Source organism: Tinamus guttatus, unplaced genomic scaffold (assembly GCF_059628265.1).
Source record: "Tinamus guttatus ecotype Peru unplaced genomic scaffold, ASM5962826v1 Tinamus_guttatus_pri_ptg000261l, whole genome shotgun sequence".
Taxonomy (NCBI): domain Eukaryota; kingdom Metazoa; phylum Chordata; class Aves; order Tinamiformes; family Tinamidae; genus Tinamus; species Tinamus guttatus.
The window spans coordinates 953,662-980,509 of NW_028288795.1; the positions used below are offsets into that span (position 1 = coordinate 953,662).

The 26,848-nt window shown below is 57.8% G+C and overlaps 2 protein-coding genes across 3 annotated transcripts in view; one reads left to right on the plus strand and one right to left on the minus strand.

Annotated features, from left to right (window-relative positions):
• PTPRS (protein tyrosine phosphatase receptor type S) overlaps positions 1-26,848 on the minus strand; it is a 98,497-nt gene that overhangs the window by 50,747 nt on the left and 20,902 nt on the right. Inside the window, exons 2-5 of the mRNA XM_088527118.1 lie at positions 22,637-22,803; positions 12,788-12,933; positions 11,775-11,916; positions 5,839-6,027 (exon numbers count right to left, since the gene is read on the minus strand). Coding sequence (XP_088383244.1) covers positions 5,839-6,027; positions 11,775-11,916; positions 12,788-12,933; positions 22,637-22,724 — 565 coding nt within the window. The 5' untranslated portion in view covers positions 22,725-22,803. The remainder of the gene's footprint in view (positions 1-5,838; positions 6,028-11,774; positions 11,917-12,787; positions 12,934-22,636; positions 22,804-26,848) is intronic.
• FAM32A (family with sequence similarity 32 member A) overlaps positions 1-26,848 on the plus strand; it is a 238,875-nt gene that overhangs the window by 43,980 nt on the left and 168,047 nt on the right. The gene's annotated exons all lie outside the window — the stretch shown is intronic.

Genomic DNA, 26,848 nt, shown 5'->3' on the forward strand with positions numbered 1-26,848 from the left:
GCAGTTCAGCTGAGCTGGCAGAATCACCATCACACCTGGCTTGAAAACTCTTGAGACTGGCTCCATTTTATACTTAAGTCTCCAAGCTTTCAACTACCATTAGTATTTGCTTCTTGCAGAACATACAATAAACCTGCACTTGCCTTCATCACCTCTGCGGAAAAGGGCTGGAATTATTTCCCAGTCCGGGAGGGAGTCACCCAGGTAGCCTGCAACACGTGAAGAGCTGCAGGTTCTGATCCGAGCTCTGCCAGAGCCTTCCCAGCTCCAAACTTCAGTCATTGACACTGATGTGTGTGGAATTTAAAGCTTGTCCCTACCGGGACTTCAGTTATCCCCTGGTGGCTCCACACAGCCAGATGTTGTGCACAAAAGAAGGTCAAACTATTGCACAAGTGATAGAGGCAACGAGGGGACCTCATGCACGGACACGGTGCGGGGCAGAGCAGCCCTGCCTGCCGCCTGCACCTTCATTCAAACCCCCTCCAGTTGTCTCTAGTGCCTGACACGAGCGCTCTGCCCGGGCAGGCCTCAAATACGAGAGGAAGTGGGTAAAATCTGTCCCCCCTTTGACCTCCTGAGGCTACAACCATCTTCCTTTGAAAACACGGCAGGTCCTTTTGCTCCCATTGGCATTCAGAGTTGTCACATAGCTCATTAGAGAAGGGTGTTTTATTTGGTGGGTGGGTTTTTTACCCCAATCCTGAGAACAGGGCAGACTCCGCACGCCTCCAAACTCTGCTGCTTGCAAGGGAGAGCTGCGAGTGCCCGTGTGCGACCGCACGGCCGTCCTGCTGCAGCATCCTCAGACGGGCAGGCACGGGATGTTAGAGATAGCGGCGTTACAGATATCATTACTGCACCTCATTAGTGAGCTACAGCAGCATCGTTACCCCCTCTTTGCAGATGGGGAAACTCAGTTAGAGAAGAAGCAACTTGCCCGAGGTCTGAAGGGAAAGTCTGCGGCACAGGCAGGAACAGGGGCAAGCCCCTGTGTGCTGATCTCCTGCCCGAACCACAGACCATCCCTTCCCTCCTCATCCTCGGCTCATCCTCCTCGTGCTGCGGTTCAATGCTCCATTTTCAGGATAGAAGGTAAAAAATTATAGATACTGATTGTGGCTCACCTTTAATTTTTGAAGGAGACGAGGGAAGAGAGGTGTTAGGGTGTTAGGATATTAGAGTCTAGTTATATTCGACTTCTAGTTAAGAGGTTAGGTTATTGGCTAGAGAAAAGTTAGCATCTAGTTAGGGTTAGGAACTAGCTAAGGTTAATAAAGCAGGCTGGTTAGCTATCGGGACAGAGGCTGAAGAGGAGGAGGTGGCAGTGCGGACCCTGGCACGTCTCCAAGCGGGAGACGGCAGGAAGGTTTCCAAAAGCAAAAGACAAAGCAGCAGAGGGGGAGAGATCGGTTCAGTGGAAATAACGACAGCCTCCGACACATCCTTCTGTCTCAAAACCGGAGCGAAAATCTGCCATCTGTGGCACAAATCTGGAGCGAGCTAATGGGAAAAGGGTAGCGGAGGGGAAGAGACCCCGGCGGCACCCGCTGCTCGGGAGCCGCTTTGGCCTCGGCCCGGCCGTTCCCGGCTCGTTCCAAGGGGCAGGAGAGGCGCCCTCGGAGTCAGGGCTCCGTACGCCGGGCGGACGGGCCAGCGGCCACGATCCGGCTCCCTCCGAACGGCAGCGTCGGCCCCGGGAATGGGCCGAGAGCAGCTCCGGGAGCGAGGGGAGCGCAGCGGGGCCACCGCCGGCACACGGGACAGAGAGGCGAGGAGCCCTGCAACCCGGTCCATCGCAGGGAGGGAGGGGGCAGAATTTGAACCAGAATCAGGCCACGTAACTTGAAAGACAAGAAAAAAAGGCAATTTGGGAAGCGGCAGGGACACAGATGGTAGATTTTCACTATTGGAGTTCCACATCTAACCAGCTTCATGTTCAATTTAGGGGCAGCAGGATGGCGCTATGAGAGGAGCTGAAACAAATCCATGGGTTTTCAAGCGCCCTGGCGGGTCCCCTACGGTTTCCTAGGGCCTGTTGGGGGGGCTGTGCCCTTCACCAGCTGCCTTGGCCGGGACAGGGGGCAAAAACACGGGGCTCAGCAGTAGCCAGGGCACAAGCAGATAACCAGCGTGGCAGGAGAATCAGAGAGGCAGTGGCTCCACCTCCATGTTGAACTTCCAAGGGAAAATCTAGGGATAAGATGCCGCATGCAAACTATTCATACTGCCTTCCAGGAAGAGGAAATCTGCCTTTTTAGGGAAAACACTGCGGCTACCCGAGCCCGGATGGCCAGTTTTGAATTCAGCAACAGAGACGAGGGCAGCTGGTCCCAGGAGCTGCCTCTGCACCCGGAACGGTGCCAGGCTGCAACCACGGGCAGGTGCCCCCTTGTCACCACGGACGGGATCTGCTCTTCCTCCTCGGCCTCTTCCCACGCAGCGAGCTGCCTACGGATCCCCCAAGCCTTGGAGAGGAGGAAAGCCACCATTGCCATGGCAATGGCACAAAACACACCCCCGCCACGTGCCCGCGGCTCCGCTCCCAGGGCCGCGGAGCCAAACGAGCAAGCGACGACCCAGCGTCTTCCGCCGCTTCGGAACGCCGCATCCCGGCTGGCGGCTGCCACTGCGGCATCGCTAAGGACAAAAGGGGGATTTGGCCAAGGAGGAAAGGGGACGTGAGCTCTGCAGACGGGCTGCGCTTTCCCGGGGGGCTCGGATGATGCAGGTGGGGGCAACGTCTCACGTCTCCTCTGCACAACCCGCTGCAACAGCCTTGGAATTTCCAGCTGCAGTTGGGAAGTGCTGCACCCGCTCCAAAACGCCAGGAACTCGGCTAGATGTGGAACTCCAAGAGCTCCTGCAGGTGTGAACACAAATCTCACAGGTAGAAGCTATTGTGGAACTGGGGAATTCCAGGACAACTGTTGCTAAGTTACAAAAAAAAAAAATCTATCCAATGTTAGGAGGTTAATATTGAGTTGTTATCTCTTCATATAGATACATTAATTAGGATGATTATTATTTTTGTAGCCTGCAATACCCCTGCGGAAGTTCATCACGAGGGTAGAAAATCCTCACTGGAAGAGTTAGTAGAAGAAATGCAGAGCATGCCTCTCAGAAAGCTGTTACGGAGGAATTAGTTTAAGGGGCAAGGGATACAAATCCGGACATTAGCAGGTTTGGGGTTTTTTGGTTTTGCTCGGTGTGGTGTTTTAAATTGAACAAACTTACCAAAGGTCTCTGAGTGTAAAAAAGGGTGAAAAAAAAAGAAAAGAAGAAGGAATTAACGTTGTTATAATCAGTTATTTAGAAAGCAGAAGACGACACACAAGACACACAAGGCTTTAACGTTTCTGTTGTGCAGGACGGTGGCTGCACACTGCCTGTCCTTGTCCCCCCTAGGTGGCACGGCAGAGCAAAGGACATTGGTCCTGCTGGAAATGTCCAGACGGAGCAAGGCAGCAACGGCCACGTCCACCCCGAGGCCACGAGCCGAGATGTGCACAGGAGTCTACGCAAGGAGCGAGCCCAGGACAGAGGTTCTCCCCGTTCCCCTGTGCTTCACAACTCAGCTTTTCACCCCATTGAAACCCCTGGGCGCTAAAACCCCTCCAGCCACTTGAAAAATGTATCTGAGGATGGAGAGGAGGAGGAAGAGGAGAGGAAACCCTGCACAGAGAAGTGTCTCTGTGGCTAATGCCACGTCGCCTGGTGACGTGGCACGGCCGTCCTCCCCTCCAAGCCCCTGCCGAGTGCCAGTGCTACCCTTCTGCCAGCACAGTTTCCTTCCTGTGAAGGTAAATGCATTAATTTGAGTTGTGACACCAGCAGCACCCTCATCACCAGCTCTCGGACACGTCTCACCACGCATACGCTTCACTCCAGTTACAAATACACAATTGAATCTGCTCTGCCTTGTCTTAAACAACCCCTTTCCACTGACCAAAACACTAACACCGGTCGGCTGTACTCTGAACACTTCTCTTTTGTCAGGCACTGCGAATGTGCCAGTTCTGAAAGGCCACAAAAACAGACAAAAGCAGGAAGGGAACTGCGAGTCCTCTGGCGTGACCAGGAATCTGCGCTCCCTTTACCAGCCAGGCCAAAAGCAACACGTTTATGCCCATAAGGACAACAGGGATGCGTCAGGTTTTCCCCAGTTTACTAATTCAAAGCAGCTGTAAATGAGATTAATTCTCGGCAGGTATCTTCTGATTTATCAGAAGGGCCAAGGGCCTTTACCCTAAGGCTAACCAATTCACTGGAATAAAAATGCAGCACTCAAGGGGCGTTAAGGAAAACACTAGATCAAACCTAGTTAAGAAGTATAAAGGCATTCTTATCAAAATGATAAGTGTATTAAAAATAACCTGCCTGTGTATTACTCACACTTCACATCACGGTCACAGAGCATGATATAATTCTAGTTTACCTCTCATTATTTATGCTGAGTGCTTTTTTATTTGCATTTGACTCTGCTTTCACAATAAAAAAGGCAGGTCAGTCTCATCTCTGTTTGTGGGACTCAACAATACATTCAAATGCAGACAAAGCAGTTTAAGTGTCTCCGTTTAAGTTTGCTTCGCTGCATAAGGATGCGTTTGTGCAGGTATAAAAGGCCATAGTGAATATTTATCACGTGTGGCCCACAGAGCTGGAAATCTTTATATAGACCTTTTGTTAAACACGGGGAGAGAAAAATCAGGTGGTTGTGTTCTCTGATGATCAGATCCAGCCTTACAAGAGTCCGAAGCGGCTGCTCCGGGGCCGGCGAGGGTCTGGGTAGAAGGACTTGGCTCCCGCCTGGCTTGCAAAATGTCAGATACCCACAGAGCGACTGCAGCTGCTGCACTGAAGCCTCTGTTCTGCCTTTGCCTCCAACAATGCCATTCCCCTGCCAAAAAAAACTCTCAAAAATGCTCCGTCTCGGCCAAAGGAATGCTCTGAGCGACTCGAGCGCTCGCTAAGCTTCACCACACACACACTGTGCTCCAGGCTGGGTCAAGGCAGTCGGGCCAAGCATACTTAAAAGGATTGATTTGGGGGTTAGTTTTTGTCAGATGTTAGAGGTTCCAAAGGTTGCTTCATATTTGCAGTTATCAGAGAGGAGCTAGATGCTTTTAACTGCGGAAACGGAGGTGCTTTATGGGTTGCAATCAAGGCTAGAAACACCTGGTCCTCCTTGCACCCCCAGACACGCTCACACTGTGAGCTGGGAGATTCAGCGGGTGCACAAACAGCTCCTGAAACGTGAATATTAACAGAGGCCACATTGACACACACACAAAAACCAACAAACAAACAAACAAAAACAAACCAAAGAGACAGATGGACAAGCAGATGGGAAAAGACAAGAACTGACAAGAGCCACAGAGCTGGGGTACATCTGTTCATGGAGATCCACTCCATGGCACTGCTGGTGAGCACCGAGGGGCACTCGCGACTGCTCAGAGCTGCTCTCCGGCGACGACGGCGGCGACTTGATGCCAGAGAGATCCCGTGGGCTGCCCTCAATCCCATCCTGGGTGCCCGTGGTCTAAAACACCACGTTTGCTGCTCTTTGCTCCTCACCCAGGACAGTGGCCTCGTCGTGCTCCTCCTCGCTGGGAACCAGCCTCCCTGCTGACCGTGTTTCCCATTGCGTTAAGTAGGCAGCAGTGACGGTCAGGAAGATGGAGGGGAAGGGAAAATATTCCAACCACTCCCTGGGTAAGAGCAGGAGTCCCAGGAATGAAGAAAAGCTAATGGCCCAGGCTGCTCCAAAGGCGACCGCATCTGACAGCGACCTTCTCTGCTGCAGAAACCTCCGCGCAGGCTCCTTAAGGACCTTACCTGATCTCAGCTGTTTTATTCTCCCGTTGCTGGCGCTGGGGTCCACGGGCAGGAAATCTTTAAACCAGGTGATCTCCGGGTCCGGGTTGCCGCTGGCCGCACAGAGCATGGTGGCCGTTCGGGTCCGCTCCACCACCTTCAGCTGGGGCCCCATGTCGATGTTTGGGAAGCCGGGAGGTAACTGATCCTCTGTGGGGTACGGAGCAAGAGAGGAGCAGTCAGACACGGCCGAGGGCTCGGGGCAGCTGGAGGGTGGGGGGACACGTGAAGAAACCCCTGGGCTGCCATCGGAAACGCTGGAGGTGACTCGTGGTCACGGCGCGTTCCCGCCTGCCGCCACCACGGGCTCTGCTCCTGGGGGTCCCCATCACTTCCAATACGGAATTGCAGCCCCAGGAGCTTATGGCATCAAATCCAGCCCCTAAGCGGGTGAGGGAGCACAAGGGGAACCACACGGAGTGCTCTTAAAAGGTGGGATTTTCCAAAAATCAGGGCGGAGGCGCAGACCTGCGCAGGGCTGGGAAGCTGCCCAAGGCCACGCGGTGCTGCCGAGCACTGCTGCCAGGGTGCTGGGAGGAAAAGGGCCTAAACCCCACACGGGATATTGGAAAAGGGGCCTTGTTTCCTTTCGAGCATCCCCGCGGGGTTAGAAAGGAGCGACTGTATTAACCCCCCACCTCCAAACACCAAAGGGATCCGTCCGTAAACAAAACCACCGCTTTATCCCTACATCTCCTGTACGGACAGCCTCGAGGGGTAGAAAGGGCTGGTCATTTTGGTGCAATTTAATCACCTCTAAACCAGGGAATTACACCCTAAATAGTCACCGACACCTCCGGACCCAGCCCCTCGAGCGCTGCCTTCCCTGGGCTACGCCCGGGCCTTGCTGGTGTCTCCCGGATCACAGAGGGCCCCGGGAAGGGCTCTGCCTCTGCCCAGCTTCCCGCCGGGCTCCTCTCCCTTCCCGCATTCAAGCGGGCGGTGGGAGCTGCCGGGCGCCGCTGCCGCATTGGCTGCGGGTGACATCATTATCGATCCCGGCTTTTCTCCCGCTTCCCGGCGACGCCGCGGCTCCCGGCCCCGCGCTGCTCCGAGGAATCCGCCGGGAGAAGCGCCCTGCCGGCTGGCAGGGTCCGCACGTGCGGGGGGCGCCTGCTACAACCGTTATCACCGAGTGCTTCTGATTAAACAAAAATGTTAATCTTGCAGCACATTGCGCAGAATTCCTCTGAGTTTAATTAAAACAACTGCGACTAGCGGCGTGATCAGATTGGAGGATCGGATCAGCGGAGGAAGCATCTCCGAACAGCACATATTCCTCGGATTCGAGCGCTCCGATTTCCTTCCTGCCAGGAAAGTGAAACCATCTTCATCCCCTAACAATTGGATTCCCTGTAATAATGCAATTACAGTCTCAACTCAATCCCCACACGACGTGCATATGCAGGCCCTAGCACCCTCCCCTTCATCCCCAAACACCAGCCCAAACCTGTTACCAAATAAACAAGCAAGCAGGGCCTGGCATCGGGAATTCTCCTTCTCGGAGCAGCCCGGGCAGGAGAAGAAGGAGCCCGGCTGCGGCTGCAGCAGCGAGGAGGGCCCATCTGGGGCCGCGCTGGCTTAGGCAGGCAAATATCAACACGTGCTGCACTCGCCATCTGAATAGATCCTCCCAAACACCTCGCTCAGAGCTGCCCTTGGACTATTTAAAGGCCTCTCCTGAGAAACTAGAAAGCTGCTGAATTATCTCAAGGCCACTGAACCAAGCAGGGTAAGAAAGCGCAGGGAGAGGATGCGGTGAGGAGAGCAGAGCACTTCAGCTCTCATTTATGAGAAACGCTGGTGAAGGCCGCGCTCTCCCGAGCAGAGCACACGGGCAGCGGGACGCGCTGTCCCCTCGTCGCTCTGGAAGGTGCCACCTCTGTGCTTAGATCACCAGCTGCGCTGGAAAGCGGGGAGATGAAGAAAGATAAAGCGGGAGTTTCTGCTGCTCCTCTTCCCGCAGGGTGTGCTCAGTTGCTTAATAATTCAGAGGAGGAGGAGGGTGGCAGCGTGTACGGACGCGCTCGGCGCTGAGCACAAGCAGCCAAGGATGCTGGCGAGAGGAGCAGGAATCTCTGCCCCTGTCCGCAGATCCGCAGCCCTGGTCTTGAAGCAATCGCTGTCCCCACTTCAAGGTGCAGGAATCGGGAATAAAGATGCCCTAACTTGAGCAACACAGGCTTTAAGCAGAACCAGGACCAATATTCAACACTCCTGAATCCCATTCTTCCACTTTTTGTGCAAGTTTATGAGCATCAAAGCTGCCCCATGCTTGGTCACACATTGGACTTCAAAACCGTGCAGGCATCAGGCTCCTTCCCAACACCAACGCACCCCTGCGTGCACTCCTTGCACAGGCATCTGAGTTAAACTTGCTCTGATATTATTCAACGACTATAAAACTAATCTGTTTTCAACTTGGCTTGATTTTCTGGTCATTAGGAGAGCAGCAAAGCAAGACAAGTTTGAAGGAAGTGTGCCAGGAGTCTGTCCGGTGGGAAGGGAACATTTGAGAAGGGCGGCTGCTCTTCCAAGGGCGCTTTGGGCGACTCGATGCTTTCTGCTGAGCATCTAGAACTCATTTGTGTTTACTTTTTGCTAATCTAAAGCCAACAATCACAAAAAAAACCCCAACAAACAGAGACTTTGCTAGGACTTCATACTTGCCCACACCAGATGTGCCCTTCGAGGAAGAAATGTGTGAGAAAAATGAGAGGCCAAAACTGTTAGAGAAATGTATGAATACTTCATAAAAATAACAATTGGGAAGCACATGAAAAGAAGGTCTGAGAGCCTGTCCGTGGCAGCCTGAATCACACACTGGTAATCGCTGCCACAACCTTATATGTATAACAGCAGTTCTGGGCAATTTTCCGGAGTGCAGTAATCCTGCAGAAAAGATAGTGCTGGCCAGCATTCAGTGAGCGGTCAGGCCAAGGAAAATTTTGTTCCATTACATTTAACCGGACCCAAGAATTGGTTTTAAGGGGATCAACGTGCAGTTCACGTTGCACTTAGGAAGCGCTCGCAAAGGGTTAGCTGCAGCGCTGAGCAACGAGGAGAGCAAAGAGCTGAGCCCTGCCTGGCCCCCGCTGGGCCCTGCCCGCCGTCGGGGGCACAAAAGCACAACCTGTTTACAAGAAGCAATAATTTCAAAATCTCGCTTTTGGAGCACGAAGCTTCGAGAAACTGCACTGCCTGGGCCAGCTACAACTTCCTTTCTCCCTAAGCTATAATGAAAAGCGACGGCAGCTGGAGTCAACAACAACTGGAAAATGCCTCCCCAAAAAGCTCCCTTTGCTTTTCCTTGGACTCCGCGGGATCCAGAGTTGCAGGCACCACGTCCAGCAAGCTGTGGAAAGAACAGCAGGTCTCCAGAGCCCTCTCAAAACCCGGATCCCTTGAGAAACAGAGCAGGAAGGACAAACGAGCAGCAGAGCTGGCGCGGAGGCTGCGTGCGGGCGAGCGGGGTCGCTCACGGGCGTCACTGCTCTGAAGCTCAGTCCCAAGGGATCCCTCTCCTGCAGCTTCCTGCTCTTAAGCGAACACGTGTGGATTTCTACCAGGGTCTGGTCCAGGAGGGGTCATCTGCACGAGCAAGGAAGGTCGTACTCGGTCCCTGCAGCAGCTGCATCTCGTAGGGAGGGAGGTTTTCTCTTCTGTTTCCGGCCTGGCGTTGCAGAAATCCCACGACGGTTCCGACGCGTGTAGAGCACGAAGGTGCATGCACTTATTTCTAGCTGGGGTTACACCAGCACAGCCAACAGGCTGAGGAATTACTGCAAACCCGGGTCCGCAGGGCCTGGAGCAGCTGGGGCCCCGCTTCCCACCCTCCCGGCGCTCCAGGGAGCCGCTTCCGCACATTCCGGCTCCCATCCGGCGCCAACCTGCGGAGCTGCCCCGGCCTCGGGCTGAGCACCACTCCTGCAAGGGAGGAGGAGGAGGAGGAGGCACTGCGAGGAAGGAGAGAGGAAAGGCGAGCAGGAGAGTGGGGGAAAGCAGAGGGGGAAGAAAAAGAGAGGCCTGGATGCCAGGACTGGATGCTAACTTTGTCGCTGGAGAAGTTAGTGGATTTGTGCTTGGTCCTTTTAACTCGCCCAGCTCTTAAAAATGGGGATAAAGAGGAGATGCTGTCTGCCATGTGCAAGCTAAGGAAACGTCAAGCAAAGAATAACTCCAGCTGAGCAGGGAAGGAGAGGGCACGCTATGAAAATTGCATCCTTGATGCTCTTCAACAACCTGTTTGCCTAGGCCTGTAGCTAATTACTGCTCCTTCAAATTTCATGAAGTCGAGAGCCTCGCTGCTCTTCCACAGCCGGTTAATAAAGCTTCCTAACAAGGTCCTGTTAGGCACACGGAGCAGGAACGCTCGTGGAAAGCAGCAGAGTGCAGGAGTGAAGCACTCACTAATAACGTTCTGGTGGAACCAGCCAAGGATGTAATTAGGGAAGCCGTGGGGAGATGGAGCCCCTGCTCCGACACCTGCCTCTCTCGTGGACACAGCAGGAAGAGCAGCAAACCCTGCAGGACGCCCTGCGGGCCCCGCTCGGCTCCGAGCGCGCCCGGCGACGCGGCCAGCGCCCGCAGGACTCGAGGGCAGCGGCTGCAGGACGAGGCGCCCTCGTGCTCCCGGCACCTTCGAGGGATGGAAATTGCGGCTCTGATCACAGGACAATCCTCACCTCCCTCTTGTCATATGGCCCTTTCATGCTGGAGACATCCCACCCCGCGCTGCGGGTGCAAAGTGGCAGCAAGAGCAAAAGAGCAGCTCAAAGGCGGGAGCACCTGCACGAAGCTGCCGGGCACGCCGGGCCCACGGGCCTCGCGCTCAAGGGCAGCAGCGCCTGGACAGCCCAGGGCAGCAGGAGTGCTCTGAGCACCAGGAAGGGCTTTGCCAAGCGCCCTGCAAGTCTGGCCTTTACCTACTGCTGCACGTTAGGGATTTGCACACAAATGTAGCTCCGTATTCCTAGGGACGCGCTCGCTGCCGCTCACGTGGAAGGACGTCAGCCGCGCCCGGAGCGAACGCTGGAATTGGTGGATCCTCTCCTTGCTGGCACGCAGGGAGAGCTGCCTCGCAGCCTCCTGGACCACACCGGGCACCGCGGGCACCTGACGTGGCACCAGTGATGGCCCTGCACAAATCACTGCTTTTACTTCAAGGTCACCTACCCAAAGCCCTCAGCACCTCCTGCTGATGGCTCCACGGACAGCTCATGTCCCCAGGGTGACTTGCGGACAGTTCTCCACCATCCCTATGGGCCTTTCTGCCAGCATCATTTGACTTTTGGTTTGAACTGTGAACACCAGGCATCTTGTCCCCTAAAGCAAGGCAGCTTTAGCGAGCAGCCCTGCTTCACTTCCCACGGAGCAGTTTTACAGACCTCCACGATGATACCAATAATCACCCAGAGGCCACCCCAGCACACTGTTCCCTCCCGGCTCGAGGCTCACGGAGCCTATTTCAAACGGATGACATGAAGGAGCAATCCATGCAAACACCCTTCACGGCGTGGACAAGTGGAAAAAGAAAGAATCAAACGGAGAGGGGAAATGTTCTTGGAGAGTACGTGGAGGAAAGCATCCCTGGGAAAAGGGGAGGAAACATGGGGTAACTCCGCTTTGAAGGGAGTTCAGCCTAGCAGCCAGTCCAACCTTCCAGAGAGCTCCTGTTTTAGCAAGCAGCCTGGCTTAGTGTTCCTTACACTGCAGTTTGATGACTCTCTGAGGTAATGACAGCAACCAGATCTGGCAGGCCAGGATGGATCAGAAAAGAGGGATTGTGTGCCCTGGCCACGAGTTGTCTGGTGAAGCCTTCTCCCATGTGAAGGAAGGAGCAGCCCAAGGCCCCTTGTCCCCCGGACACCCCAGCGCGCTCCCAGGCTGCCCCTTACCTCGGAGCACGGTGAGCTTGGCGTGGACAGTGACCTCCCCGTGCGGGTTCTGGGCAACGCACTCGTAGATGTTCTCATCGCGGGGCGTGCGGAGCGGCTGGATCCTCAGCACGGCGCCTGCGCTCTCATCAAACTCGATGGTCTGCGGGACAGAGCGGACGCGCACGCCGTCAGGGCGAGCAAAGCAGCTCGTCCCTGCTTCCCCCACGCACAAAACACACACACGCTCCTGCCCGAACCCCCCTGAACACCACCCGCCCCCTCAGCCTTCCTCCTGCTCTTCACTCACCTCCAAGTGCCAGAAAAGGGTCCCACAGCAAACGTTCCCAGCCCAGCAAAGCTGCCAAGAGCATCTCCAAGGCTCTGAAGCTATGAGCTGGGCTGGGGGTTCCGTGTGGGAAACAGGGGGACGTGGGACAAGGGAAAACTAAATAAAAATGAGCAAGCCCTGCTCGCCATCTGCCCAGGCAGCTGCCACCACAGAGCTCTTCCCCGCACGCAGCTGCCTGGCAAGGCCGTGTCCCACAAGGAATTCCGCGGGATGACCTCCCGGTCCTTGTTTTTTCCGCTCCCGGTTCTATCTAAGCAGCACCACGGCTCGGGTCGGGCCGGTGCAGACACTGGAACAGCCCCAGACGTCGCAATGGTCCCTTCAGGCCGCCCCAGGGTTAAACAAGGTGGGCAGGAAGGTGCCTGTACAGAGCTGGAGAAGCACCAGCCCAGGTGGGTTTCTGGGGAAAGGAAACAGGCAGCTTTATGCCTCATCCCAGGAGGTTGGAAAAACCCCAGCAAAACAAAACAAGAACGGAGAGCAGCGTAAGTGGCCAAGCTCCCTTGTGCTTTGGAACAAGCCCAGCCGTTGCCACGGCCGGGAGCTCGCATCCCGCTCCCGCAGCTCCGACTCCTCCCTTCCCAGCCGTGTTGTTGTGGTGTCTCCGAAGGGCCAGGGAGCAGCCCTGGCTGCTCGTCCCTCCTCTCTGCCGCACGCGCTCGGGTTTCTAGGACACTCGTACCTCAAACCGCTGGGAATTCACTTTCTTCCCTTTCTTGTTCCAGGTGACTCGTGGCTTCGGGTCTCCAGTCGCCTGGCAGACGAAGGAGGCCACCCCTCCTGACACACCAATTTGGTCCACGGGCTTTTTAATGAACACAGGGGGACCTGAAGAAAAATAATAATAAAGAAATGTCATTATTGACACAAGGAAAGCCAAACTCTTAATAAATGCTGGTGGTAATTAATAGCAGCGCTATCGCTGCTGCTCTCTAATGAACCCAGATAAAATTAAACCTCCACTCGTTTGGGAAGAACAGTCTTGGCCTCCATTTCACGTAGGAAGAAGCTAAAGCACAAGGTGCTAAGGGCTCTGAGCGAGGGGATGCTGCAGAGCCCCTCTGACTTCCACACTGTTTTCCGCAGGGGGAATTGCCCCGGCAAAGCCATCCAAGGATCAGCACCAGGAGCCCACGTGGAGCTGGAAACACCACCTGGAAGCACCAAGCTGCAACCCCCAGATCCCACCCGATGAACGAGGATGAGCAAGATCCCCCAAGGCAAAGGGAAAGGGTGGGAGCACCAAGAAATAAGCAGGGCAGGGAAGCGGGAATCTTGCAGACGCTGAGGCCGACGGGCGGCTCTGGCCCGCGGGTCGTCCCCGCAGAAGCAGCTCTGTTTTCATGCAGCCCCACGCGGTGCCGTCTTGGGGCCGGGCACGCTGCCGGGACGATGCACCGGAGGCTTCGCCCCTTAACCACAAACCGCTTGCCAAGGCCAGGAGAGGGGCAGCCGAGGCTGGACGCTGCTCCTGCTCCCCCTTCCCACGGAGAGACACCGGAGACAAACAAGGAACCGTCACTGCTCCAGGACGAGGCCAAAAGCTCCTCCAGCCCCGCCACGAGCAGCTGCTCCCAGGGCTCCAGCAGCCGCCACCGGCTCCATCCCCGCGCGAGGGCTCCCGGAGCCGCCCCGCGGAGCGGGAAGAGGCGGCCGGCACGGGCAGCGCGGCGAGGAAGGCGCCGGGACGCAGACGGAACACGAGGACGGCGGCATCCGCGCAGAGCCCCCCGCTCCTGCCCGCAGGGAATTCCGCCTTCCCTGCTCCAACCTGCTTTCCCTCGCAGTTTCCTCTCATCTAGTTAGCTTAAAATTTATTGAAATATTTAAATCACAAGGCCACAGCTGTGTTCAAATAAAATCACTCAGATCATAAAGTTGCCGTCTGTTATTCTTGGGGAAAGCAGAGCACATGACTGCAAAATGTGTGTATTTATGCGTACGTATTCCAAGACTGTAAACCAAGACGCAAACTGCCTACCAAGGAGCTTCGGAAGAGGGCAAAAGGCAGCGAGGGAAAAGTCTGCAGGGTCTTTTAGGGGTCGAAACACAAAAGGAAACGTCCCCTCCTGCCCACCTGGCGTGGCCAGCAGGATATAAATAAAAGCGACTGGGCAAGCTCATGTGATGCAATCAAGCATTTGTTTCCATGCTGGAGGTAAATACAATTTGCTGGAGCCGTTTATGTCCCACCGAACGCTGTGTGTACAAAGCATTAGATTTATAAATATCTAAATCTATATTTGGAGGTCAGAGTCTTCTCTGCAATGTTGCAGCTAAAGGTTACCAAGCAAGGGCCTCGGGAGGCACCGGCAGTGGGGAAATCTCTTTTCCACCTGAGCAAGGCCAGCCCAAACTCTGCTTCGGGCTAAAGGATGTTCCCCCGGGTCAACCTCAGCTCTGGCCTCTCTTCTCCTACATCCAAATTGGGAGCATTTTGCAGAGGTCGGCTCGGAAGGCACAGCCAGGAACATCCAAAGGCCTTTCCAGGAGTCACCGATGGCTCCCATCCTACAACGGGAGCTCCTCGCGCACACAGGCGACACGCGTGTTTAAACGGGTGCACGCGGCGTGAGCAGAGCACAACAGAGGAAAAACCACACGTATTTCTGCCCAGAAACCGCGCTCCAAAAGCCAGGGAGCGAAGAGAAGTCGCTGTTTGACGGCCCTTGCTGTGGCCTGCGCGGACGCGGGGGTGATCCCGCGCGGGGCGACCTCCTCGGTGCGCACTCGGACATCCCTCCCACAAAACGTGCGGGGTTTTCCTGCTCACTAGGAAAAACAGACAGAAAATCCAAGCTGGAATGACTGTTCAGCTCCCGAGCGGCAGGGCCGAGGCCCCGCTCCGGTGAAGCCCCCTCGCGCTCTCAGCCCTGCGGTTTCTTCCCTCCTCCTTCCCCTTCCCAAGCGGCACAGGGCGGGAAGACGATCCCAAACCCGATTCCCAGGTTTCAGAGAGGGCAGAGCGGAGCTGGCCGCAACGGGGAGGCTGCTGGTCACAGCAGGGGAATATCGACTTCCCGGGGCTTTTCTGAGGCAAAATTGATTCTCGAAGCGTTTCAGGGCAGCCTTCCCGATCGATGGCTGCCCCTCCGGCCCGGAACGTCTCCCACCGCGGTGCTTAGTCAGGATGCAGGGATAGGGCGTCAGCGGGAGCGGATCGCTCCAGGTTGGGTCGGAGCTCTCCCGAATCCGTGGGAAAGGGGCCGAGCAGCCAGGGGCCAAGGGAGAGGATGAGGGAGCAGCCTCGACGCAGCCCACAGGGAAAGGGGAGGCTGAGGAGGCGGGAGGAAGGAGGGAAGAGCGGCGAGATGGAGAGCGGGAGCTGCTGGGAGCAGGGAAGCCAGGAGGAGGCGAGGGAGGTGAGCCGGGGAGCCGAGGAGAACAGCGGAGCGCAGCCAAGCTGGAGACAGATGGGGAGCGGGAGCGCACGGCACCGTCAGCCCCGTTTTCCTAAGGAGCAAGCACAGGCAGGGAGCGGGACCGGCACACGGAGCAAGACCGAAAACCGCCCTCGGAGAGCTCGCGCGGAGCCTCCAGGCCCCCTGGAATCCAGGGTTTTGCCGACACATTCTGCCCATTGCTTTTTTCCTGCGGGCTATTTCTCAGTGCCTCACAAATAAAATTAAAATGGGAGTTTTCTGACAGAACAAACAAACAGGGAGTGAATTATCCTCCATTTCCCCGTCAATAACTTTGCCCCAACCCAGTCGTCTTATCATCATAAAAAGTCCATTAGGCAGTAATTGGGGAGGCAGCGGAGCGCCGGGCCGCGCTCGCGAGCCGGAGCGCGCTCGCTCCCGACCGGCCCTTCTGGGAAGGCAGACAGGATAATTACAGGCTTCAGGTGGAGATTTCCTCTTACTGTCAGCAGCTCCCGGCTCCCTTCATGGTGACGGGGACTGGCAGGGCTGGGGAAAGGAGCTCTGCAACAAGAGGCTGGGAACGTTCTTGGAGGTGAAATGGCTCCCCCCTTGCAATCCTCCTGTTGACAACCCAAGTCCTTCCATGACGGCAGCCAGGTGAATTTGAGGCATTTTTCCCCCATTTGGACACGGGGGAAAGACAGCTGAAGGGCTTCTGCCCCCTTCCTGCAAGCTCATGGAAAGGGAAGGAGAGCGGCCAAGGATGTGACCCAGTGCGGGATGTGACACAAGGAGCGGGCGAGAAGGATCAGGAATTCGCCTCGAGGCCCCGCGCGGGGTCGACGCTGCCGCCTCCCCGGCCCCTCCGCGCGCGCGGGCCGCAGATCCGCCGCAGCCGGGGCCGTTCCCACCGCTCCTGGGACGTGCCGAGGGGGCCCGGGCAGCCCCAGGCTCCGCAGCGGCCGCGCGCTCCGATCCGGACGCTCCGCAGGGGCAGGATGCAGACAGAGGAGCCCAGGGATCTGCCCCTGGCTCCGACGCCCAAGGTGGGAAGCAGCACTTCATCCTGGCTGCCTAACCCCTCCTTCTCCTCCATTCCAACGGATGGGCTTAAGGGATGGGACCCTTATCGCGTGGGAACAGCAGCCGGGCGAAGCCACGCGTTTCGCCTGGGGCCTCTCCAGGCTCCTGCCGCACGTCCGTGCGTATGGAAGGGCTCCTCCTCTCCCCACGGCGCAGGGGGTATCGGCTCCTCCTCTCCCCACGGCGCAGGGGGTATCTGGCACAGTCACACGTCGGCCCCAGCTGATATTTTCTTTTCGATTCATCCTGCGGCCACCCTCCCCAAACGTCCTCGACCAACGGCCTCGGTTTCCCAAACTCCCTCGTCGTTCCCGCCGGGATGGAGCGCGCTCCGGGTGCCCCAGCTGCTTCTCCGCACGGCCCTGCACCTGGCACAAAGCCAGAGGTGAAGGAGGGAGAGGGGGGAACCCTGACAGGTCTCTGGCCGGGATCCTCCTTCCCCTTCCAGCCCCGCATCCCGATGCCAGAAGGAGGGAGCTCCCGATGCCTGGGAGGACGGGCAAGGCTGTCCCGTCAGTGCAGGGCCCTGGGGCTGCGCAGGGGCTTTCCATGAGCTGTAACAAAACCCACATCCCTTATTGTGCGCAGGTCCTGTGACAAAGCACAACAAAGCAGCGCGGAGCGGCGGCCACGGAGCCGTCCGGGCAACCTAACGAGGGCCCCTTGTCCCTCACCGTGAGGACGGCGATCCCGGCCGGCTCGCGAGCGGAGGCCGGGGCAGAGCGCGGTGCCACGCGCCCCTCCACGACCAAGACACCCCGACAGCTTCTGCTCCAGCCGCGGCAGCTCGGAGGAGCTCGCTGCGCCCGCGACCCGGCCGAGACGCAGTTAGAAAGGACTGGGCCCTCCGCTCGACTTCCGCTGCTGTTCGAATCATTAGAAGAACCGGGGACACCAGAACACGGAGAGACATCTCCTATGGGATGAGTGCGCGAGAAGGAGCAGCTTAACGAGGCCGGCTCCCGGCTCCCGGGGGTGATGCCGTCTCAAGGCAGCTCCGCGGAGCCCCCGGGAAGCGGCAGCGGAGGCAGGAGGGGAGCGAAGGGCCGCGGGGCCCTGCGGCGCGGGAGGCAGCCGATGCTCCCGGTGCCAACGCTGCTTCCCGGGAAGCGCGCGGGGATCGGGAACCGCCCGCGGTTCACGGAGGGAGCCGCTCCACGCGGTAACTCTGCCCGGCTACCCCGTAAACGGGAGCCCGGCGACTGCCGTGTCCTTCCCACAAACAGCTCTCGCTGCACTGGACTAGCTGCTGGTTCTGCTATTTTGAGGCGAGCTGGCTGAATCCCCACGGATTTAAACACTGGTTCTTTCTTTCAGGCAAGGGGTGAAGTTTTGCGGTCTAGAAGAAAAGCATAAGGCACAATTCGCAGGGCGGGGTGTTCTGGAGCTTTTCAGAAGCTTGCTGCATCATTCCTGCCCAATTTCTGGTGAGTTCAGCCCACGTTTTCTACGGAACAGAAGGCCATTCTGGGTATCAAGCCTGAAATCCCTTAACGCAGGTCATCGGGGTGCGCTGGGAGCTTGTCCTGCTCATCAGCTGCTGGAATGGGACGTCCAGGGAGCTCAGGGTGGGCAACCTCAGAACACGAACCCAAAACCAAGCAAATCCATGACTAAGGGGTGAAGGCAGCTTCAACCAGACACGAGCGGCGGCTCCTACCACATCACTCAGGGCAATTTCTGCCTCTGAAGCACAGCCCGCATCAGTCGGATCTGCAGTGGGTGCAGCAGCAAGAAAAGAAGGAAAAGGGAGAATCCAAACACAGCGCTGAGGGGTGGCAGCGGTGGTGCCCGAATGAGGCACCGCTCAGGCTTGGGGCACGAGAAGAAATCCTGGAAAAGCAGCAGGGAGGAAGCCCAAAGCCGCCTGCTGAGACAGGGAGGAAGGGGAGATTTTGCTCAGAGCAGGACACGGTTGTATCCGTGTGTGACACCTGCCAGGAGGTGCCAGGGGTGACATCCTACCGGGAGAGCGGCCAGGAGGTGCCTCCTTCCTCCCGGGGACAAGCCACCACCAGCAGATGTGACACATTGCAAAGGGGCACGTGGCAACACGGCTGAAGAAAAACAGCGCGGGAAGCCCTCGAATCCAAACGGATCCTACCCACGAGGGCGCACAAAGAGAAGGGAGAGCCGGAGCATCCTCCTGGCGCGAGGGATGGGCACCAGGGAGCCAAGCTCAAGGTGATCTTTAATAGCTGAACTGCAAAAAAGCCCTACATCCTCTTTGAGAAATTCCATCCACACAAATCAAAGCCCAGGCTAAAGATTTGTAAGTGTCGTCACTCTTATCAGCACGCTCAGACTCATTTATAAATAAATCTACGAATTCTAGCAGAGGTGAGGGAGGGTGAGGACGCAGCCAAATTAATTTGACTTTATTAATTAAAAAATCCACCAAGTTTCATCACTCCGATACTCTTTAGAGGTTGTGAGAGTGTGTGGAGGGGGGAGTTCTTCTCATTAATTATGCAGAAAATGCAAAACTATCATCCTCTGGATGACTTTAAAATAAGGAGAAACCCTTTCAGAATGGGGAGAAATTACTCCCCAAGGCAGCTGAAATTTCTCTTGCAACTTCAAAGGACAATAAATTATTCAAATCGCTCGCGCCAGTCCACACACTCGCTCCCTCTCTCCCCTTCTCAATTTTATGCTCCTGAGTCAATTAAAGGTTTGGAAGACTTGGAGAAACGTTGTAGAATGAGAAACCGGCTGTGGCTCTTTCTATTTATTTTTTGCCTTTTTAAAGCTTTGCTTTTCCTCTTGGCCTCCAAAGGAAACAGAAAGGGTTCTGTGCATTACAGATGAAACGACCGTGGCGCTGGTTTTAGCGAAACAGCAACGTTTCAAGTCTTTAAAAGCAAGATGGGACACGCTAAAAATCCTCTGCACAAAGATGCTGTGAAAACAGGAGGTCAGCCCGTGCTCCTCGTGTCAACTGTCCAAGTCACTCCTCGCCATGTCCCCTTTAGAGGCTGAGCAGCAGCCGTGCACAATGTGTTCACGAGGCTCCTTTCTGGCAGCCCGCAGCTCTCGGGGAGCTGTGATCTCCTCCGCGGTCACGCTGGTATCTGCTGTGCCCTTGGACGGCGCGAGCGGCTCCGCTGCCAAACCCTAACCTGCCCATTTAACATTTGCATTGCGAGGAGCCCAACCCAAGGCTGAGCCTAATTACAGCGGACAAGATCATGGCAAGAGAAGCCCTTGCTCAGAAAAGCAGCTAGGCAGGGAAGGGAAGGGAAGGGAAGGAGCCGCCACGGAGCGCAGGAACGGGGATGCTCCAGCCCAGACGACTCTTAGCTCCACCACCTGCAGCACAGAGCAGAGACCGTGAACGTTTTTGTGCACCTCAACAACTCCCAAAAGTGAAATCGGGCAGCAGGGAAGCTCGGAGAAGTCTCCAATGGGAACTGGGACCGGTTACGTTGCGAGAGAATCCTCGACTGGAGGAGAATCATAGAATCATAGAATGCTTAGGGTTGGAAGGGACCTCTAGAGATCATCTAGTCCAACCCCCCGGCTGCAAGAAGACGCAGCGCAGTGTAAATAAAACTGTTCTTGGGAGATGGTCTCTCACGGGCCAACTCGAGCCCAGGCTCCATCCCACGCACAGCAGGGAACGGCCCTCCTCTGCCCCCCGGCCCTGCAAAACTCTGCTTTGCCTTCAAAGAATGCCACCAGGCTTCCCAAGCCATAAAAAAAACAGGAATGCAGATTCCTTCCAGCGACCCAGGGGATTAACATCCCACCAAGCTTGCAAAGACCCCACCGCATGAGCCAGCTGATGCCAAGGGGCTCACGCGATGCCAAAAGGGCCCCAGTCTTCCTGGCGGCACCTGCAAGAACTGGGCGCAAAGCACAACCAAAAGGGAAAGTTGCAAAGAAATAACAATTTACCTCCTAGGAAAGCCTGGCAGGAAGACGAGCAGGATCCTGGCGCACAGATGTGGTGGGTGCACACACACGTATAGGTTTTCTCCATCACAAATGCTATGGAGATGACATTTCCGCACAAGCCGCCTGTTTACTCAACAAGCAGCTGCTCTTTTTTTTTCCTCCCCGTCTTCCCATCTACCGAAGCTGAGTAACGAGAGCGGCTGGTTGGGAAAAGCTCCTGGAGCAGGAGCCACCCCCGAGCGGGTCCGAAGCCCCCGCGGTGCCGCTGTCCCCAGCGGTGGCTCCGCACACACGAACCCAATGAGCGTCTGCCCCGCGCGGCACAGCGGGGACCCGGGAGGCGGCAGCTCCCGGCGTGGGGAAGCGCCTTGGAAACATCAGTTATTTCCTCTTCTGGCCCTATAGCGCAAACCTGGTCCTAAGGCACCAACTTTCTAATCTGAGTTATCCTTTAAAAATCAAAAAAATGGAATGACATCACTCGATCCAGGCAGACGAGGTTTGTTTAATTTAATCAGGCACTTAAACAAGGTGACACAGAAGCTGAACTCAGTGTCCTTGAGCGGGAAGACAACTAGCCCAGAACCTCAAAAACCGCAGGCTGGATCAGAGCTGCCAGAGAGACAGGGAGGGAAAGGGCAACTCGGAAGGACGACACCGAATCCCGGGGCGCTGGGGACGGAGCGGCACGCGGATCTGGAGCGGGGGACACAGGGACGATCCTATCCGGGCGGATGGGATTCAGGTGCCGCCACCTCTTACACTGCAACACGGCCAGGAGAGACTGCAGCAAAGCCACAGGACCTTGTCCCCAGTCCCGCCGTGCTGCCATCAACTTACGCAGCTTGCACAGCCAGCTGAAGCCTGAACAAAACAAGAATACGTCCCCTGTAATGGGAGAGCATTGAAAATAGGTCCAGAGTTCACAATTTCCAGCTCTACAGCTGCCCTTGGCCGTACAGAGGAACAGTGAGAGTGTCCGTGCACAACCCAAGAACGGAGGAGGAAGGGGCCTGTGTCCTACCTTTCCATTATCATCCTCCCAGCTCCACCAGTGAGAACAGCAGGCAAGAAGCAGTGCGGCACTTTGGGGTTTTTTTCTAATTTAAATAGCAGTTTCCTTTAAATAGCATGTTCCAGCCGTGGAAAGATTTAAATCACTGACTGAGATCAATTAGCCTAGGAAACAAGGGAAGGATTTTAATGGCCCTTTGATTGCCGAGGCTGCAGCTCCCCCAGCGCCGCGATGGGAGAGGAAGGAGGCAGGAGGAGGAGGCCTGGCCGAGCCTTCGGCCTCGCGCTTTGCTACTCCTTAAAGGGGGGACAGGCTGCAGCACCCGAGCAGAACCAGGGCCAAACAGACCTGGGCAAAGGGCTCGTGCCATGGTCCTTGCTGCCCAGCCCCGCTCGGACAAGGCGCCGGTCAGAAATATCTGCCAGCAAGGAAAGGTCCGGGATGCTCCATCCCGCTCCATCCCGCTGACCGCGTCATCTTAATAAAGCCTGATAACGAGGCGATGATGTTAAAAGCTGCCAAGGGCTGCGCTGACCAGAGCAGCCCTCTCACCAGCTTCAAGCAGCTTTGCTGCGCAAGGAAAAAAGTCCTAATTCAATCAGCCTGGAAGAGCCTCTTCCCCCTGATCCCAAGTGATCGGCCTTGGTGTGGAAGGAACGTTACATCCAAGCTGCTCAGGACTGTCACTTCTTTTCTCCCCCCTCTCCTTTTTCATTTTTTCAAGTAATGACTGCAGGCACTTGCAGTGACTGCAAAGATAAGAACCGTGTTACGCGGGGGGAAGGAGGACGCGATGCTCCTTCTGTGGCTGCTGGTTTGAACGCGGCCCCAGCGAGGAGTGCGGCAAGGGCCACCGTGTCCCACGGACGGGAACGGGACAGGCCAAGGGGGCGGCGGGAGCTCCCCCCGGCCCTTCGGCAGCCTCGGGGACCAAAGCAGCCTGCAAGGACCTTGCTGCCCTCTGATGTCCCGCCAGGACAGCCCTGGGAACAACAGGAAGGGAACGGGTGGAAAAGTAAAGGCAGCTGGAAAAGGGTGGAAAACTAAAGGCGGCTGGAAAATAGAGAGGGCGTCAGCGGGTACCGAGCGCTTCCTCGGGTCAAGCGGCCTGGCGAGGGGGAGCGCAGGGCTCCGGGGGGGAAGCGGAGGGGACGGGAGAGCCACTTACTTTCGGCGACGCAGCCCACGAGCAGCACGGAGAGGAGGTTCACGAGGGACAGCAGCGAAGACATCCCCGGGCCGGGAAGGATCCTCATCCTCCGCAGCGGCCGCCGGCCCCGGCCAGGAGGCTCTGGCTCAGCAGGACTCAGGGCGCCTCCGGAGCCTCGTCAGCACCTGCGGGAGCACAAGGGGAAGCGCTGAGGCGGGAGGGACGACGGCCCGGAGCGCCCGGCCGGCTCCGTCGCCGCTCCAGGGCCAATTCCCACGCGCGCCAGGGGAGGGGACGGCGCAAGGAAGAGCAGCAGGAGCCGGAGGTGCCGGCTGGGACACCCCAGCGAGGCCGCCTGAGCCCCCGATAGCCACCCTGGGAAGGGGCATCTGCATTTCACACAGGTGTGAAGGGGAGAAGCAAGAAGACCCCGGAGAGCAACGGGGCGGCGAGACGCTCTGCGCTGGCACCGCAGGCCCGGGCCACGCTCGGAGCTCGCCCGCATCCATGGCCTTCGAGCGCCAGCAGGAATGTCAGCCCTGTCCCAGGAAACACAGGGAAGGGGAAAAACAGGGCGATAGTGCTGGGAGTCTCTGCCAATGTTGGTTCTAGACATGCTGTTTCAAAAACAGGAGCTCTGCTTTTCCGAACCCAAGCAAAACACCCCTCTGTCCCTTGTAAATGCTGCTAAGAGCTTCGCTCTCCTCAATCCAGTGATGGATTTTCACGGCACATAATGGGCTCGATGGAGAAGGTCTGGTTAAGGGGATATGGCAACAGCTCCGGGATTGGAGAAGGAGATGCCAGAGGGTGACGCTTCCCGAGCCCTTGGCGGAGCCGGCAAGTGCTGGCAGGGCTACCAGGACACGTGGAGCCAACCTGCCGAGCAGGAGCGCCCCGGGATCACGGAGCCGGCGCCGCATCCTCGGGGGAGACGGAGCACCATTCCCCACGGTGCTCCTGACAGCTGGGCCAACCACGCAACGTTTGGAAACGCGGCTGCCGCGCGGGGCCGGCTGGGAATTGCTGCGCCGAGCACTGGAATCGCAAGGGTTTCGTCAGCCGCGCGCGGCCGCGGGTTTGTGCCGCTCGGGGAGAGCTCCCAGCCCTTGCGCCGCGCACGGAGGCGTCACGGCAGGTCCCCGCGCTGCTCCCCGGATCCGCAAACTCCCACGAATTCCCTGGATCCCTGCGGCACAAGCGAGGCCGCCGTCCTTGTGACGGGATGCAGCGCAGCAAAGCCCCGGCCCCGCGCCCCGGCAGCCACAGGTCAGGAATAAGATTAATCCTCGCAGCAAAGAGCCCCCTAAGGCTCTTTCTTGATCTCCCCTCGCTCCAAGCACGCGAACGGGCGCCTCTCGCACGCGCTCATGGAGAGGGTTGTTAAAAACGACCCAGGTGAGACGTGTTTGCAGGGAGCAGCCTCCCCCTGCGCCCAGCACCCCGGGTGCCCGAAATCCCGCGCGCCGCAGGAGCCGCGAACCGCTCCAAAGCACCTACGGCTCTTAAGGGCTTACGTTCCATTGAGAGTCACAGCGACTTAGCCTAAGCCACTAAGGTGCTTTGGGAGATTTTCCTCCCAGCAACTCCCGTTCCGGAGGCTGCTGGACACCTAACTCCCCTAAGCTCCTTTGGCAGGCGCTGCTCGACGGGGCCGCTGCGGTGCCCCGCACGGAGCCGGCGAGCAAAACGCCTGGGCTTTGGCGTCACAAAATACCCAGCAAGGAGGCAGCAACAAGCCTGAATTTCAGACTCACTAGAACGAAACAACTAGAAAACGCCTCATAAACCCTTTGTGGGGCTTCTCCTGCCTCCATGTGTGGCCGTGCGCACGGGGGCTTCAGGCAGCTGTGTTGGCCTACCCAGGATGTGCCATGGAGTTCCTTAGAGCTCAGAAAAACTTCGTTACAAGCAAGAGGCCGAGCGTTATCTGTCCAGAGAAGCAAACACGGGCGGAGGGGAGAGGCCTGGACCAGGCCTGGGCCGGCCCCGCATCCCGCTCTGCATCCACAGCTCTCCGAGAGCCCCAACACGGCAGCATCGGCTCGTTGGAAACCAAAACTGCGGGAAAGCAGATGGAAAGAGGCTCCGAGGGAGCCCGACCACTGCACCCTCCGCCTTCCTCCCCGCACATCCCCGTGTGCTCCTGGCTCGGAGCAAGGGCGCCGGGTGCGGGTCCCTCCCTCGGGGCCTGGCAGCACCTTGAGAAGGAGGAAGAGGAGGAGGAGGAAGGCTCGGCCGGGTCGCACCGCCCCTCCGTGCAGGACGAGCTCTCCCGCCTCTCCAGCCCTTTCTGCTTCACCAGCTTCTTCCTCCTGGCCCCACTTTTCCACTCCAGGCCTTCCAGGCTGCACGGGGGTTAAATTTCATAAGGAGGATTTGCTTTGGAGCTCGCAAGACAGAGGATGAGCAAATCCCTTCCCTGGCTCTGGCAGGAATCCCGTGTCTCAGACCCACCAGCCACGGAGATTAAAACAGGAGGAGAGAGAGAGAAAGAGGGGTGGAAAATCCAAGCGCGTCTCCCACACGAAGGGGAGGGCTGAGCCGGGACGGTGCCGGGGCCGGCGGCTGCTCCGGCGGCTCCCAGTCCCGGAGCCCGGGCTGTCCCGCTCGAGGCCGGCCGGGATGCCGCCTCCCCGCTTGTTTTCCCTGCGCTTTCCTTCTGGCTGTGGCGGGAAGGCCCTGGCTCCCGCCTCGCCGCGGCAGGGCTCCGGCTGCGGGCGCTGCTCGACGCGGCGCAGAGCTCCCCGCTGCGCCCGCAGCGCGTGGCCGGCACGCGCCGGAGCGGCCCCGCGGGCAGGGACGGGCCGCAACGCCCGTGCGCGGCGGGAGCTGCTGCTAAAACCCCGCGGCTGCTGAACGGGCGGAACGGGGCGGCACCGGCGCCGCGCTCAGGCTCCGGCCCGGCCGCAACGCCGCGTATTGAAGCCCCGTTTTCCTCCTTTTCTGCCCCAGTCGGTGCCACGAGCCGTGGCTGCCAGGAACGCACCGGTACATCCTGGCAACAGGATGGCCTCGAAAAGGCGCTGCTGGGGAGGCAGCTCGGGGTGCATTTCACTTTACCAGCCCAGCGTTGGGGTTTTGGCGCACGTTTTGACCCGCTTTGGTTCCCGGTTACCGGCCGGGCGCTGAACTAACGCGCAGCAACGTCGATCCCGCGGCTCCGTCGGGAAGAGCGCCGCCGCGCGCGCCCCGGCCGCACGGGAGGCTCCTCGGCGCGGTGACCCCCTGCGCCAACGACCTGCCCATCTCAGGGTACCCAGCCCACCGGGAGCGTCTCCGTGGGCGCTGCCGGGGCAGGAAACGCTCCCGCTTCTCCCCGCGCCGCCCGGGATCCCGGGAAAGGCAGCGTTTTTGTCCCTGTCCGTCAGTGACGGGAAGACCTGGCGGTGCCGGGAAGGTCCCGTCTCCTGCCCTGGGAGCTGGGCCCTCTCCAGACACACTCCCATTTTGTGATTTTATTTATTCGGATTTTATTTGGCTTTTTAATCCCCCCCCACCCCCGCTCGGGTTCTCTCGCTAATCTAATTGTTCTCCTAATGAAGATCTGCAATTCCTCAAACATTAATTACCAGCGGCAGCTGCGGAACAAGAGCTCCCTGTTCCTAATAACACGCTTCGCACTCCCGCCTGCCACAGCTCAATTTAGCTGCGCGCCGCTTGCCGGGGCGGGGGGGACAAAGAACGTCCCCAAAAGGGGCCCTGGGGCCACCCCGTCACCCTCTGCGGGGACCACGTGGCCGTCGCGGGGGCGTCCGGCCTCACCCGAGGGCCACGAGGAGCCAGAAACAGCCGCGGGGAACAAAGCGAGGCAGGACAAAACACCCCGAAAGCAACGGGAGCGTGCGGTGACAACAGCAAACAGATTGGTGAATAAATATTGATTCGACGGGAAGAGGAGCCCGGCCAAAACCGCCGCGCTGGCACCGGGCTCCCGCGGGCAGCGGCGACGCCGCCGGCACCGGGATAAACCCCGGGAAAAACCCACCTGGAGGCCCCCAAGGACCACGCAAAATGGCAGATTTTCCCCCAGAATTGTTACCAGTTAACAAGGGCAGATGGAACTTGAGCAAAAAAATTTAAAGAAAGGGATTTGGGGGTGTTGCGGTTGGCTCATCCCAGAGGATGGAGGGGAGAAAGGCGTCGGATCCGGCCGGGCAGAGGCTCCGGCAGCGGCTCCGGCCGGGCCGTCTCCGCGAGCGGATTAGCGGGCGGCGCCAGGGCCCTTAT